The sequence below is a fragment of the Prosopis cineraria genome, unplaced genomic scaffold (assembly GCF_029017545.1).
Source record: "Prosopis cineraria cultivar Desert tree isolate PC_DT_omini unplaced genomic scaffold, ASM2901754v1 PC13, whole genome shotgun sequence".
Classification (NCBI taxonomy): Eukaryota; Viridiplantae; Streptophyta; class Magnoliopsida; order Fabales; family Fabaceae; genus Prosopis; species Prosopis cineraria.
The window spans coordinates 8,599,833-8,615,746 of NW_026555344.1; the positions used below are offsets into that span (position 1 = coordinate 8,599,833).

Sequence of the window (15,914 nt, forward strand, 5' to 3'; positions counted from 1 at the left end):
ACTTGATAAATAAGACCAAAGAATTATTAGGTATTTCTTGACATGATTAGTGATTACCAAAAATTTAAACCTTCTTCTTTAATAATAAATGTTAAACTCTTTGAAATATTGAAAATCAACTAAACAATTTATTTTATTTGAAGAGTTAAAATGTAACATACAAACCCTGCATTTTGTTATATATTAATATTTCTTAAACTTCAGTGCCTCCTATGAGTAAAAATAATTGGATGTCATATTTAGATGGTTCCCATCAATATTTTTCAACATTGACATTTATTTTTATTATATGGTAGAAATTTAAATATACACTTCATCATGCTTTAATGATTTATCGGCGTGGGTTGCTAAAAAATTGATTTATCAAAGGCTAATTTGTACGTAAGAAAAAAAAAAGGGCAAATGACAACTAAGAACGAAAATTAATATAAAATCAGAATCTCATTATAACTCAAGTTCAACATTGAAACTCTTTAAAAAAATCATGATTCAGTATTAATCTTCTTAGAAGCTCCTTGATTATCATTTAAAAAAAAAAAAGATTTACCCACGGATTCTTTATTGTGCATGCCTCTTATGCATAACAAAATTTCTACTTTCAAATCAAAATAAAAATTTCAAAAATATATAAACGAACTGCTAAATGAGGTATTGGTGGAAATGGATGAGTCTTTTGTTATGCAAAACAAAGCTTGTTATACCACATTTCAACATTATACCTTGAACTAGGACCCAATATGCTTCGAGTTTCAACTTGACGTTAGCTTGTATGCCTTCTGTTTCTTTTGGGTTGTTCAATTGGAACGGACCATTTTCGGGGAGCACAAAAACACAAATTCCATTTCAATATAACTCAAGGCAACTTCAGCAGTAATTTAATGGGCACTTGTTGAAGAATGTGTTCGTAAAATATTTGAAAATTTTCTCTAAAATAGTAAAAATGGAAATCTCCAATTTGTTAATTATTCGCTTAATGGATCACCCTCTGGCCTGGAAATCAGTTATACCAAATATATAAATAAAACAGCAAAGGCAAAGGCTAGATCAATTCTTTAAAATGGCAACAAACATTAGTTTTTTTTTTTTTTTTGATAAAGAACAAACATTAGTTTAGTCTGTGGAAATACATACATACATACATACATACATACATACATTAAAAATATATATATATATATATATATACAAGACTTCAGCAATCTGTGTTTTTGTAAGCTCGTTCCCATTTTACAATGCAGATGAGTGCATTGCAATAACCTGAATTAAAATCTAAATCAATTTCACCATTTATATTTGTTTCTCGAATTAGAAACGAAAGGAATTTTGGTTTTCGATGTTCAATGATCAGTTAAAATATACTATTTCATAGGGTCCAAAGAATTGGGGAAGAGAAACTCAAGAGATTCCCCCTTATCTATAGAGGAAGCCAAATAATTACATGTGTATCGCCAGAAATCATCTCAGAATTTGTGCAAGCTTCAAAAGTCCAGAATTTGTTTATATTTCTTCTACAAACAATATGACTAAGCATGTACCTGAAAAAAGAAAACAGGAAAAAGTTCCAAACTATGAAACATCTATGTAAATTCAAGTTTGGCGTCTAAATACATGTATTCCTTTATACACATCTGAACAGGGAGGTTCTGGATGAATACTTGCAAATTTGAAGAAACAAGCATTCTGTCTTTTCTCAGCATTCAATTTTTTCCTTTGGTATCTATTTCTTGAATAGCATAATTAAGCTATATGCATATCTGCCAGCAAAATACATAGCGTTTGTGAGAACAAGTTCAGGAAGGCATGCCAACTAAGGCTGAACCATTTTTTCAGGGTAAAAAAGTTCAAAGAAAAGAGAATGATGATCAGCTCCTTACCCAACAATTAAGATGATTAATGATACGACAAATAAGAGATATTGACAGAAGGTGAACTTGGATTTACGCTTGACATCATATCCTGGAGGAATATGCTTACGATTTACATATCCATATTGAGGGCGCATTAAAAGAACAAACCCCAGGAGGAATCCTGATGTGAATCCTCCCACATGAGCCGAATTGTCAACACGAGGCAGAAATCCAAGAGACAAGTTTAGGGCACTAATGACCAGAAGGGTTATAAGAGCTGCACACTGGAAATTAATTTTAAACAATGGGTTAAAGTTTGTTTCTCACGAACTCCTCCATAAAAAGCTTTCATACATAGAATACGCCACCTTGTTTTCATAAATTGTCCAGTTCGTTAGAAGCTCAGAAAGCATGGCTCCAAGGAGTCCAAAAAGTGCACCAGATGCACCAACTGATATGGTTGGTTTTGCAGATGCTTCCAAATGCAACATTGATATTAAGCTTCCAGCAAATCCAGAAAGCGTGTATAATAATCCAATTCTCACTGCAATATATGAGATGAGGAAAGTCTATATCCTGATAAACTTCCAAAAAAAAGTAAGTTCAATAGGAAAACTCGGTAAAATGCCTACCGAATCCAAATTCCTGCTCAAGGCGGATTCCTATGGATAAGAGGCTAAACATGTTGGCGATTAAATGTATAACTCCAGCATGAAGAAACATGCAGGTTAATAGGCGCCATCCCTCATTGTCCTCCACCACTAGTTCCTTTTGTAGGGCTCCTAACTTTTGCAGCCTGCAAAAGTTGGAACAAACAATCAAACCTATAGATATCGACCTATAAGAGATACAAAATTAATCATATAAATTATATTTTTTTGTTTGGTGCAGGAAAAAGCAGACGATAGGAATATGAGCAATCCTGACTTTGATCGTTCAAGTGCTGCTGTTTAGCGGACAATGATAAGTTTAGTGGCTTTGAGTATAAATTCCACTATATCCTCACAAGAACATCAATTTAATCCTGGTTTTTAAACTTTCTTGAGAGAGACTTATGCTTGATGGTGGAAAATTTGATAGTAGAGAGGAGGATAAGTTAAACATACAAATTTATCAAGATTTATATCCAGACAGATACAATGCCAATATTTTAACTCATTCCTTTCCACCTTCACACTACTCCTACGTACGGAGTTAATCAACATTGCAAGTGCTGTTCAACTAGATTGTTCATTCTTCCAGTTGAACAAATATCATTTCCTGTTAATTTCCAAAAGAAAACCACAACTCTCTGGGAAAGCTTCATACATTGAACATTTGGAGCTAAAGAGAACGAAACAAAAACCCTATTGCGATGAAATTTCCCTCCCTTCTTTTGCTCAAAGAAGATCACTAGTCCCAGTTTCCCAATAAATAATCCAACTATCTAAACCATCAATTAGAATTTGAGAAAGAAAAGGGACTAATCCTCACGTTCTTGTGGAAGGCCCGAGAAGGGGATTCTCCTTGAAGGGTTGGAAAGAGAACCTTCCCAAATATTCTGACAAGAGACATTTACGATCTTTGTCTATTTTTGCAGGGCAATCATTGTAGTACATCGAATACCAAAAAAGTGCCACATTAACCACAAATATGAGAGGCACAAACCATGGGAACCACGGCTTCGGAAGTGGTGGGGAAAAACGCGGTGTTGGTTGCGGAGTTTCTGATCGGCTCTTCCGATGCCCGCGTCTCGTCTCCGTATCAGAAAGCGGCGACGGTCGACCACCGGAACCTCCATGGGCCGTTTCAACGTCATAGGGAGGTGATGGTCGGCCCTTGTGGCCGCCATGAGCCGTCTCTCCGCGATCGGTTTCAACGTCGAGGGGAGACGATGGTCGACTCCTGCGGCCTCCGTGAACCGTGTCAACATCGTAGGGAGGGGATGGTCGGCCCTTGCGGCCTCCGTGAGCCGTCTCGATGTCGGACGGGGGAGATGGCGGGCTCTTCCCCATGAGTGCAGCTTTTCCGTCGCTTGAAAGCGGCGGCGACGATGGGTCGCTAAGCTGCACCGATTATTAGAGACATGAGAGAGGGAGGGAGAGGGACTTAATTTGGGAAGGATGGATCGAACGATCCTCGTGAGCTTTGGCGGTTAAAACAACACAGTTTCCCGCTAATAGAATTCGTTTCCCTTTGCTGTTTGATTTGTTTAAAGTGAAAAATACAAGCATACCTTAGCCATGCTACTCCCTCGTGTTCTAATTTAAACTCTTAACGATAATTCATTAAGCAAATGATTTATAGACAAGAATTATAAACAAGTCTCATTTAAAAATAAATAAGTCATATTTTTATTTTAACAACAATTTATTTTATATTGATTTTTTTCTGTAATATTTTTTAAGTAATTATTGAATATGATTCTCCCTAATTTAAATAAGATTTGACATTCAACTATGCTTAAAAAGTCTAAGGGCAATTTAAATTTAAACAAGAGTTAATTTTATCTCTTAACATTAACTTCTTCTTGTATCGTCACAGTTAGTGAGTTCTATATTATATTTATTTAATATTTTTATTATAAAATATTTAAATTCATTATACTCTTGGTCACCAATTGTTTGAGTTAAGTTGAAAGCTAAAAATAATTTTTAATCTAATATTCATTATAAAAAATATTTAAAAATATAATATATGGCCTACTAATGATAAAGAGAGGGAGAAGGTGAAATAAGACAAAGTTTAATATTAATATTAAAAATTAAGATATAATATTAGAGTTCAGAATCTATAAACTATTCCTATCAATTACACATATTAATGTATTTTATGTAAGCCGATTATAATTCTTTTTTATAAATAACTAATTTGTCGAGAAAACTTCATATTAACCCCTTTACGTTTAGACATATTAAGTTGTAAATTATGGTAACATTTTAACTGTAAATTCGCTAAGATCCATAAATATGAGAAGGCGAGTTCTTAAAGACTCAAATGATTTTACACGGCACCCTTTAACTTCTTGTAAATTTCCGTTATTTTGCAATTACATGGTTGTTAACAACTAGTCCTTTTAAAATTTAAAACTAACCATCACAAATTTTTAATTAAAATTTCATAATTTTCAACTAAACAGGTCAGTAATTGAGATGGATTATATAACCTTTTCACATTCATAACAAATTAACCAGGTCCATTGCACATTTTTGCAAATTTAAAGTAATTATACATAATTTACCCTTTGATCTTCATACTAATTACTAGTGCATTAGCATTTGAAGTCTAGGAAAATTATTTAAAAAGAAAATTGAAATGACAAGGACGTGTCACGACAAAATAAACTATCGTTAAGATATATATGTAATAATTCTGGGAGAAATTGCGCATCATATACTAGTGAACGTCCAAAAACAAATTGCATGCGCCAGTAAATATGATACACTAAGAGTGTGTCAGATTTATGTGCGTGCAAATTTTAAAGTAAATACAAGGGTATAGCTTAAATAACAACTAATATTGTCTTAAACAAAACGAGAGACAAAATGAAAGCGTGGAAGTATTTTACAATTAGCATTCATACATTATACTAACATTTAGCCTAAAATATAATAACCAAGCATCAAAAATCGCTTTGAGATGCTTAACCATCTACCTCTCATGCAATACACCCTCTTGCAATAGCAACGAGAAGCTCCAGATTTCCAATAATTCATATTACATCAGTAACCCAAATTCAGATTTAAGCACATGAATAACGGAAAGAAGCCAGTATCTTCCACAAGCAGATGAGCTTGCAAGCTCCGAATAACGTCTTTCTACCGTGTCAAACAACCAAGACGTCCATCACCAGTAAACTTTATCAGCTGGGCACTGCGGGAAAAAAGGAGAAATAATACATTAAGATCTCGATGACCTTTATAAGTAATCCATTAAACATGTAATACAACAATATCTGCAGTATTAACACTATCACAGCCTTTTCTACTTAAATTCCACATTCAAAGCATCCTGTTCTGCTAATAAGCTTTAATGGTCCAAGTAAAAAACTAAGCTAGAACTACAAAATTCTCGACGTCTCAAGTTTGAGTCCTAGATATGCAATCATGTCAAATAAATGTCAGAAACATCATTGAGGTACCTATGAGGCCCCTATGGGTAATAATAGTCCCCACATAACAAGGTTCAGATTAGTCTGGGCAGGAAGCGGTAATAACCCCCAGATTTCCTAGGACACCATGCAATGGAATTGGGGGGAAAAAACTTGCTGAAAATGTAAAAAGCCTGCAAAGAGGAATATCATCTTACTATATGTGGAAGTGTCGATTTGCTCAGGAAGCTCCTTTATATCAACCTCAAACCTTGACTGCACCTGAAATTTAAGTTTAAGCATTTGTTAACGGAATCATCACATGGGCAAAAGACCCTGTATCTTTCCTTTCATCGATGGTGGTCTAAAAATGAAATTCTGATGTCACCATGAAAGTGGAGGAAACCTGATTAAGAACATCAGAATCAGAGGAAGAAGACACAAACGTGATAGCAAGACCCTTGGTGCCAAACCTACCAGCTCTTCCCACCTATGAATGCAAATGCCAAGAACTTAGAAGAGGGAAGGCAAGGCATTCATATACAACAAAGCATAGTGCATATCACAAATCAGAGACCCAAATTATACGGAGTTATACGCACAAACTGACTAGCCTCAAAAGCATGAGGCGAAGAAAATAATTACCCTGTGAAGGTAAGTATCAGCCGAATCTGGCATGTCATAGTTGATAACAATATTAACACGTTCTATATCAATTCCCCTTCCTACTAAATCAGTTGCCACAAGAATTCTCTGCTTCCCTTCCTTGAATCCCTTGTATCGTTTCAATCTGAAAAAAGCAAACCATGTAAAGCTAGGCCAGGTGGTGTCTGATATTGGTGGATAAATGAAAATTTCCAGAGTCACAATTCATTTCATTCACTAAGAAAGAAAGAAAGCACGTTAGGTTTTTGTGGGATGAAAAAATAATATAACAACAAATCTGATCCTAATTAGCCATAATTACCCTGAGTAAGGGAAATAAACGAAAAGAAATTAAAACAGAATTACTCTGATAATAGTGATGAAAATAAAGGATTACAAGCTACAATTCCAACAAAAAAAATTCCACATCCACTCGTGATTAACAATTATTGATAATAATATGTTTTTTGCTTATATATAATCAGGGAATTTTGAGAGAGAACCCATAAATAGGAAACTGAACACCGTTAGGAAAAGTTATATCTGCGATCCAGGTAGGATTTATTTAAACAACACAACATGCCTTGCCTAAATTTTAAAAGCAATTGCTAAGTAACCAACAAGAACTAGCCAAAGTCTATAGTCCATTTAATTTGAAACCAGATGCATAGGCATTGCAACTCTAGACTTACCAAAGCACATGCCCCAAAACTATAATCAATTTTAAACACCAAAGTAGAAGAGATGGGAGAATAACATCAGGAGGCCAGAATGAATAAAGAAAAAATGTGAAGGGAAAGCAATCTGCATGCACCTACTTAATAGGGGGAGACAACTCTGGGACACTAATCAAGGTGCTCACAAAGTTCCACCTTTCATGGGAATGCTTGTCAGCAGTAGTTCCCAAGAGTCAGCTGCAAGCACTCGCATGAGAAAATCACAATGGCAATTTGATAGAGGTAGAAGAGAGAGAGAGAAAGAGAGAGAGAGAGGAGAATAGAGAGAAACAGAGAGATTAATTCCATTCATAATTTCCCATTACAACCTAGAGACTTATTTATAGAGAATATATCTAAATACCCAAACTACCCTTATATTCCTAATTCCCCTACTTACTCCTATTATTCCCAATTCCCATGTATCAATACTCCCCCCAACAAGAGATCCTTGTCCTCAAGGATCAGTACAAAAGCAGGAAAATACATATCTAAAATAAGACTGAGCTATAAATATATATATTTTGTTGGCCTTAAGTTGCTAAAACTTAAGGGAAGAGACTATTTGACAATAATTTGGAAGTGAAATTGGGAGATCAAATTATACCTCAAGTGAAAAAGTTTAGATATTTGAGAGCCATTATTCAAAATAATGGCGAAATCAGTGAAGATATTTCATATAGGATTCAAGCTGAGTGGTTTAATTGGAGAAAAGTTAAAGGAGTTATTTGACCGTAAGGTGCCTAATAAACTTAAAGGAAAGTTTTATCGCACTGCTATCAGACCGACAATGTTATATAGTAGTGAATGCTGGGCTCTAACAGGACAACAAGAGCATAAAATTGGAGTAGCAGAGATAAGAATGTTACGATGGATGGGCGGACATACACGTAAAGATAAAATTCAAAATGAGCACGTACACAAAAAAGTGAGGGTAGCACCTATTGAGGAAAAAATGGTAGAAAATCGTCCGAGATGGTTTGGGCATGTACAAAGAAGACCAAGGGAGGCACCAGTGAAAAGAGTGGAACATATAACTGAGTCCGATTAAGAGGGGTAGAGGAAGGCCTAAAAGAACACTCTTGGAAGTTGTTGAACGCGATCTCTTATTTAGTAATATTCCTAAAAGCTTGATAAATGATAGAACACAATGGCATCTTACAATCCATGTAGCCGACCCCACCTAGTAGGATAAAAGCTTGTTGTTGTTGTTGTAAGTTGCTAAAACTAAAATACTTTTAAGAACAAAATTAATGGACATCAAAAGCCCAAACATGCTGTAGCACTCTGTTAATCCAGAAGCCCATCATGGCAAGCCACATAAACTTGTAATAAGCCCATTGTTGAAGCTTGAGAACATCCCTTAGCTCCATTTTCAAGACCCAATTCCAACCAAAAGCTTTTTGAGAAGCCCAAACTTCATCAACATAATGTCTAACATCATTGTAATTAAACCCATTCGGCATTATTCACTTTTCAAAAGGCTTTTGGGCCAAGGACGCGGGAGAAGCCCAAAACATGTGCAAGCAAGGTCTAACAACACTTTTATCAAATCCATTTCCAATGGGTTTTAGCTGATTGACAAGTGGATCACGCTTGTGGTGCCTCTGGAAATTATTGGTAAATACCTGAAGCAAACACTTGCAGTCATGAATACGCATTCTTATCGCTGGAAAAAATCGAATAAACTTCAGCAAAAACCCGAGACCCAGTCTCTCTTCACTCAATCCGATTTCTTTAATAACCCTACCTGACCCAAGTTTTCGGCCATCTGCTATCATCGTCACCGCATCTATCACTATCACCGCATAGCTCTGCTTCCTCATTATCCCTGAAAACATCAGCTGCGATGGCCTCATACTCACCACAACCCCCTGCGGCCGTGACTCCACTTGTGCTCGATAAGTCAAGTTTGCCGAACCAAAGCTCCTCACTATCTTGAGGAACGTCTTTCTAGTTACCCCTTCCGATGAGCGCACGAACAGAGCCACAAAATATGGGTAGTTCAGATTTTCCACTAATAGCTTTCAAGCCAAGCAATTCGACTATGAACCATTCATCTCCATAGTCTGACCCAGGTTGAGATGTTCGGCACCAAAGTCATATAAGACGAAAGCTTTCTCGCTACCTTTGTAGACCACAAGTCAGTTTCTGTTATCCAGTAGAGTTGCGATCAACATCACTGACCTTATAGCAGCTGGGCTCCAATCTAGACGTGTCGATTTTAACAACGCTGTCGCACCAGTGACATAAGGACAAGCCATTAAAGTGGGAATGTCTGGAAAACTGTGAGCCATCGTCATCACTATCAAGGTTCTCGTCGAGCTTCAAGGTTGTGAGCATTCTATCGACTTCCTCTTCATCTATAGTTAGGCTAGCAACTTCATTCTGCGTCACTTCTGTAGTCCTCTGCTCTTGATTTGCTTCAATCTTGAGCGTCATCCTCAAGTTTTTCTTCATCTTCGACAATATCATTCAACTCCCCCATTGTTTCTGCGTCTATGTTACTGTTCTGTTGTTGGTGGTTGAACTCAAGCTCAGTTGAAACATGGTTCAGCATGTTAAACGGTTCACCCATAGTGACCATAGGAGAGTTCAAGTGCTGCTTGGTAAGCATCGAAAGCTTAGCCAAGATTTTGTGCATTTGTTGAGAAATGTGAGACATGGTTTGCTTGATCTCACTGAAGTCATGAGTCTGTTGGTGTAATATCTGCTGGTTGCGTTGAAGCCAAGCTGATTGCATCTCCAAATGATAGTCGAGAACACCAAAGCATTCATTGGATCGACTCTCTAGCAGAGCCATGGCCAGAAAGGAGGATCTGATACCTTTGATAGAGGTAGAAAAGAGAGAGAGAGAGAGAGAGAGAGAGAGAGAGATAGAGAGAAACAGAGAAATTAATTCCATTCATAATTTACCATTACAACCTAGAGACCTATTTATAGAGAATATATCTAGATACCCAAACTACCTTCATATTCCTAATTCCCCTAATTACTCCTATTATTCCCAATTCCCATGTATCACAATTTCTCTAACATCCCCGATAAAAACCTTATGAAAGCAGCCTTCTTCCAATTTGTAAAGACATTAATAGTTGAAAAAAGATATAAAAATTTCAACAGAAAAGATTTAACTTCACATTGATTCCTCTTCACTTTAATTGCACGAGTTAATCTTCTCATTGACAAAGTTGAGACTTCCAACGCATCAATATCCAGGGACCAATTCACAATGGGAACACAATCAAAGAATACCTAATTTTTAAGATAGATAAGGCTGGCAAAACCTTAAGTAGCAAAAATAATTCAGAATACACGAAAAGGCCAATACACAAGTCGGTGGGTTCAATCAAATCATAGATACCTTTCTTCTTGTGACATTCCTGAATGTATGCAGATTGATGGAAAGTTGCACTCCACAAGCAACTTGTTCAACTCTGCTGCTCTGCTGACACTTTTGACAAAAATGACCACTTGGTTGAAGTCCAGGGCATCAAGAAGATCATTCAACTTACGGCTCTTCTCTGCCTCCTTCAATTTGATGTAGTGCTGAAAAAGGTCACAACAAAAGTAGAGCAATTAGACAAATGAAAACTTAAAGTATCAACAAGAGGAAAATATAACAGAAATAAAATATAAAAAGGAGTCAAGAAATTACACCTGTACTAAACCATGAAGAGTCAATTTAGCCTCATCATCTACATAAATCTCCATAGGCTGAAAGGGAAGAAGATCATCAATACCATGACAAGACACCATTCTCTAGTTGGCAGGAATCAAATATAAAATGAAGTGCAAGAGAAATATAAATGATCCTCAAATCTTGTTACTACTAAAATCATGCCAAATAAAAAAATTACTGAATCATATGCTCCCCAAACAAGTGCCAATGCTTAAAAATTTCAACAAGTTATAGGATGATACTACTTCAGGGAATCCCAATCAACAAAAAAGCCTCCGCTACAATAATGTTGATGAAATTCAACAAAGAAGAGGGCAATGATGATGGTGATGCCATCATAACAGCAAGACAATAATAAGCATAATACTAAAATATGGGAAGCACTATGAGCTCAAAGAATCAACACATGAAGAGAATATTACATCTTGCATAAATTTCTTGCAAACAGGGCGTATTTCTTTACTGAGTGTGGCCGAAAACATCATTGCTTGTTTATCATGGGGAGTCAATTTGAAAATTTCTTGCACATCTCTTCTCATGTCTACAAGCAATAAAAACAGATAAAATGAGAAATATGATAAAAGAATAAGAAATCAATATAATTTTGTCAGATCTATAAATTTAAAAAAATGCAAAACCACGATAGAAAAGGGAGAGTTACCAAGTGATTCAAGCATCTTGTCACACTCATCAAGTATAAAATGCCTCACATTCTTTAAGCTAAGATCCTTATCTCTAGTCAGGGCTAATATCCGCCCAGGTGTTCCAACAACAATATGAGGACATTCATTTGCAAGCAATTCTTTATGAACCTTGATATTGACCCCACCATAGAAAACAGCAACTTTTATTTCGGGAAGATATGTGCTAAACCTCTCAAATTCATGGCATATCTGAACAAATTTAGAAACAATTATAGCTTTAGTACAAGCATGCAGACTTAAGCACATGTGCATCCATGTGTACTGGAAAACATAATAAAATCCCTTTCAACATGGAAAAACATTTTTTTCGGTGAGGGAGGCGGGTTGCACCGGCAAACCAACATCAATATATTTGGCAAATTAATGACAGATTCAAGAAGACATGCCTGATAAGCTAGTTCTCTAGTGTGGCAAAGAACAAGAGCCGCAACTTGACCAGGAACAGGATCAATTTGCTGAAGTGTTGAAAGAACAAAAACAGCAGTCTTTCCCATCCCAGATTTTGCTTGGCAAATGACATCCATTCCTAAAATAGCTTGAGGGATGCATTCATGTTGCACTGATGAAGAATCAAACAAAATTGAAGTGGACGAATCCTCAGTAAGTATTATATGATCTTCCAGATCCGTTTAATGGAAACTTTACCAACCAAATTTTGTGCCGTTATCATAATATTTGGTAGTGATTACCTGAGAAAAAACATAATGAATAAAGATAAAGGACAATCTTATTAAGGAAATGGAAATTGTGATATAAAACGAGACAAAAAATGCTAAATTGTGTATTTATTCAATGGCAAAGTCTATAATCAACATAATAATCCCCTAAAAGAGTTGATGAGGTAAACGGCACAACGACCTGTCCCCCCCCCCCCCAAAACCAGTAAGGATAACAACACAGCAGACTATGTTTGATGCGGTAATGAGAAAGCATAGACGAGAACTTACCTTCTGAAGGATGCTCAAATCCTGAATCCACGATGGCTCGAAGAAGTTCTGGTTTCAATAGGAAGTCTCGAAATCCCGAACTGTGAATCCCAACATAACCCCTGCATCAAAATAGAAAGAAAATTTACCCTTTTAATAAGGATGTAGGAACCTTACAAGGTTTAAATCATGAAGAGACTGTTCAGATGTGTCACAATCACAAGGAACGTATTGTAGACTATGTAAGCAAACATGATATTTAGTTATTTACATTCCGCCAACGACAAACCCAAAAAAAAAAAAAATACAAAACAACAAAAGAAAGAAAGAAAAAGAAAAACAGAGACGAAAGAAGCATTTTCCAAGTGATAATATTATAGCCAGAAAAACAAAAACCACTAAACCACTACTAACTAGCCAGAAATCACTTCTTGACACTTCAAAGATCGAAATACGCTTTGACCCCTACCAAAAAACGAAAAAAAAATTGAAGCACATATTTCTCCTTCCACTTACCCATATTTTAAGTTCTTAACGCACCCAATCAATTCGTAATAAATTTTCACCGAAGAAGTGCAACAACAACAACAACAATAACAAGCCTTTATCCCACTAGATGGGGTCTACTGCATGAATTATAAAACACCATTGTGCTCTATCATTTATCAAGCTTTTAGTTCACCGAAGTTCACCGAAGAAGTGCAAATAATCAAAAATAAGGAAAGATACTAACTTCTTCCCGGATTCGGTACCATCTTTGCCCGAGACAGCGTCGGTGGCTTTTTCATCTTCCTCTTCGTAGTCGATGAGCTCCTCCTCGTAGGCTTCGTTGTCCTTTACTTCTCCCATTCTATACACAACGACGTCGAGGGTTAGGTCTTTTCGCGATAAAAAAGATTACAAAAAGTGAATCACTTGAACCCTGTAAGAGTTGAGAGTTCATCGCAGCTAACCTTGAGCTTAGAGATCAATACACAAATTAGACGAGATAAGAATAGGGGATAAACCCTAGATCTGGGTTCTAAACAACGAAAACAGATAGCGGGAGCAGGGAGGTAGAGGCAAAACTGCAGAAGAGATTTTGTGACTGTGAGAGCGGAGAAGATATAGTTCATGCCGGTCGTCAATTGTCCGGATCGGATCCAAAAAAATTTATTTTACTTTTTTTAAACACAAAAAAAAAAGATACAAATTTAATCATAAATTATTTTTTAAAAAACATTGATTGCTTAAATTATTAAATTTTATAAAATAAATTAAAAATTTTTAAAAATGGAGCATCATGGCCGGCCATTAACTTCAATTAATGGACATTATGTGAAGCACAAAATGACACATAGCACGACACAAACACGACACATTAGTATGATAAAAGTTCAAATTTAATTACGAACTATTTTTCAAGAAGCATTAATTAGCCTCTACTATAAAAAGGAAGATCATTCAATATCTTTCCTTCAATTTTGACCAAACATCATTTTTTTTATACTTCTGATGCTTATAAAGCACAATCTCTCTAATCTTCTTACCTTCATTCTCAATCTCAACTTGAGAAGAAGAGGTTTAAAGAGTTATTATCTGAAAACATTCACAAATACGATACTAACAAAGTAGAATAAATAATTTATGACTAAATTAAATTAGAATCAAGCTTCTCCCATGCGAAGTAAAATCAATTTTCTACTTCATTGACATCATTTTTGTAAATATCTTCAAATAAAAACCCTTTGAACCTCTTCTTTTTGAACTGATACTAAGAATGAAAGCCAGAAGATGGGAGAAATTGATGCTTCATGGGCCTAATAAATATGAAAATAAATAATATTTGGTTAAAATTGAAAGGAACATATTGAATAGTCCTTTTTTTATAATAGAAGCTACCCGATGCTCTTTGAAAAATAATTTATAGCTGAATTTGTACCTTTACCATGCTGACGTGTCGTGCCCATGTCATGACATGTGTTATTGTAGGCCTCACATAACGTACATTAGTTGAAATTAATGATGGGCCATTGAATGCTTCATTTTTTCAAATTCGTGATTTATTTTGCATCACTTGATAGTTTATGTCATAAGATGCCCCTAAAAAAATAGTTTATGGCTAAACTTGTTACTTTATCTAAACATAAAATTATACAAACAAAAATATTTTCCTTTTAACCCTGACTTTCCATGAGTATCCTTTTTTTTTAACCAGAAACATGTATCCTAATTTTATCATTTTTTTGACTCGAATGCTTGGAATGGATACTGAAAAAATTGAGTTTTCCATTTCAAGTTAAAATATGCTCTTCCTATTTACAAAATCCTGCTTGTTGATTTGCCAAGAGAATACAACTTTTGATGGTTTTAATGTGTTTTGATATGAATTTTTGCAATTTTTAATGTTCCAATTCTCTAATTTATCTTTTATACAATGCTCCATCAACTATTGAATGTGCTTGAAAGAATAATAAGGTGACATTGATGGAGTTAAAAATTTTTAAAACATCACTAGCCCAGTTTATATTTTGTGTTAAAATGTTGATGAGATGGAATTATAAATAAGCACGAAGGGAAAAAAAATGGTCCACATCTTAAACCATATTTGACCCCTAAAATCCCACTTACTCAGGCATGGGAATACACTGTCAAACATAATCTTTTGAAGTGCTAGTGACATGTTCGAATATTTAATGTTATTAATGTCATCTTACTATCTTTCTTTCTTTTTTTTTTATCACATAAGCTCCCTTAACAACAAAAATTATCTCCTCCGAAATATTAAAGATAAATAATAGATCTTTTCCAACTAAGTCTCTGCATACTTAAGAATTGAGATTCAAATCCAACCATTTACTAAATGGTATGTGTTGGTTGGAAGATTGGGAGAATTTTTGTCTCATCATTTGGATAGAAAAGTAGAGAAATTAACCCCTCTCCCAAAATGGGGGCATTCCTCTTCTCCTTCCCCTCCTCATTCCCTACTCCTCTTTTTCACCCTTCCATTAAAATTCATTCTCTTGCCCTTTCCTGCAACCAAATATAATGTAAGTGGCGAGAGCTCTTATTCATGCTAGGGGTAAATAGGCAAAAATGCACATCAAGTGGTTAACCAGAAGCATCTAGTAATTTAATGTAAAAAAAGGAGAAAAATATTCATAGCATTATCAAAATTGGTGTAAAAGTAACCAAACCGTTAACTTGCCCTAACATTCGTTAGTTTATAGTGTTAAATACTGACTATATTTGCCATGTGTCAATGCTTGCTTATATGGACTAAAAAGGAGCAAAAATACCTAAAAAATGTAAGCCAGGAGCATTTAATAACCTAGAGTGAGAAAAA

General features: G+C 35.4%; 2 protein-coding genes across 3 annotated transcripts; both read right to left on the reverse strand.

The window, feature by feature from the left end:
• Positions 1–1,356: 1,356 nt before the first annotated feature.
• On the reverse strand, positions 1,357–3,995 carry LOC129291509 (RHOMBOID-like protein 5). 2 transcript variants are annotated; one of them, XM_054928908.1, is made up of 5 exons: positions 3,495–3,995; positions 2,480–2,643; positions 2,216–2,391; positions 1,875–2,131; positions 1,357–1,754 (listed from the first exon to the last, which is right to left on the reverse strand). In XM_054928908.1, exons 1-5 carry the CDS (start codon positions 3,839–3,841, stop codon positions 1,718–1,720), a joined length of 981 nt encoding a protein of 326 aa, XP_054784883.1. In that variant the 5' UTR covers positions 3,842–3,995; the 3' UTR covers positions 1,357–1,717. The 2 variants fall into 2 exon arrangements, with proteins under 2 accessions (XP_054784883.1, XP_054784882.1); XM_054928907.1 differs by having other exon boundaries at positions 3,321–3,995.
• Positions 3,996–5,324: 1,329 nt separating this feature from the next.
• On the reverse strand, positions 5,325–13,695 carry LOC129291057 (DEAD-box ATP-dependent RNA helicase 15-like). Its single transcript, XM_054928175.1, has 12 exons — positions 13,543–13,695; positions 13,323–13,439; positions 12,611–12,711; positions 12,050–12,222; positions 11,621–11,852; positions 11,382–11,500; positions 10,938–10,994; positions 10,642–10,826; positions 6,562–6,706; positions 6,323–6,406; positions 6,135–6,198; positions 5,325–5,699 (listed from the first exon to the last, which is right to left on the reverse strand). The coding sequence occupies exons 2-12, from the start codon at positions 13,436–13,438 to the stop codon at positions 5,689–5,691; spliced, it is 1,287 nt and encodes a 428-aa protein (XP_054784150.1). The 5' UTR covers position 13,439; positions 13,543–13,695; the 3' UTR covers positions 5,325–5,688.
• Between the last annotated feature and the right edge of the window lie 2,219 nt (positions 13,696–15,914).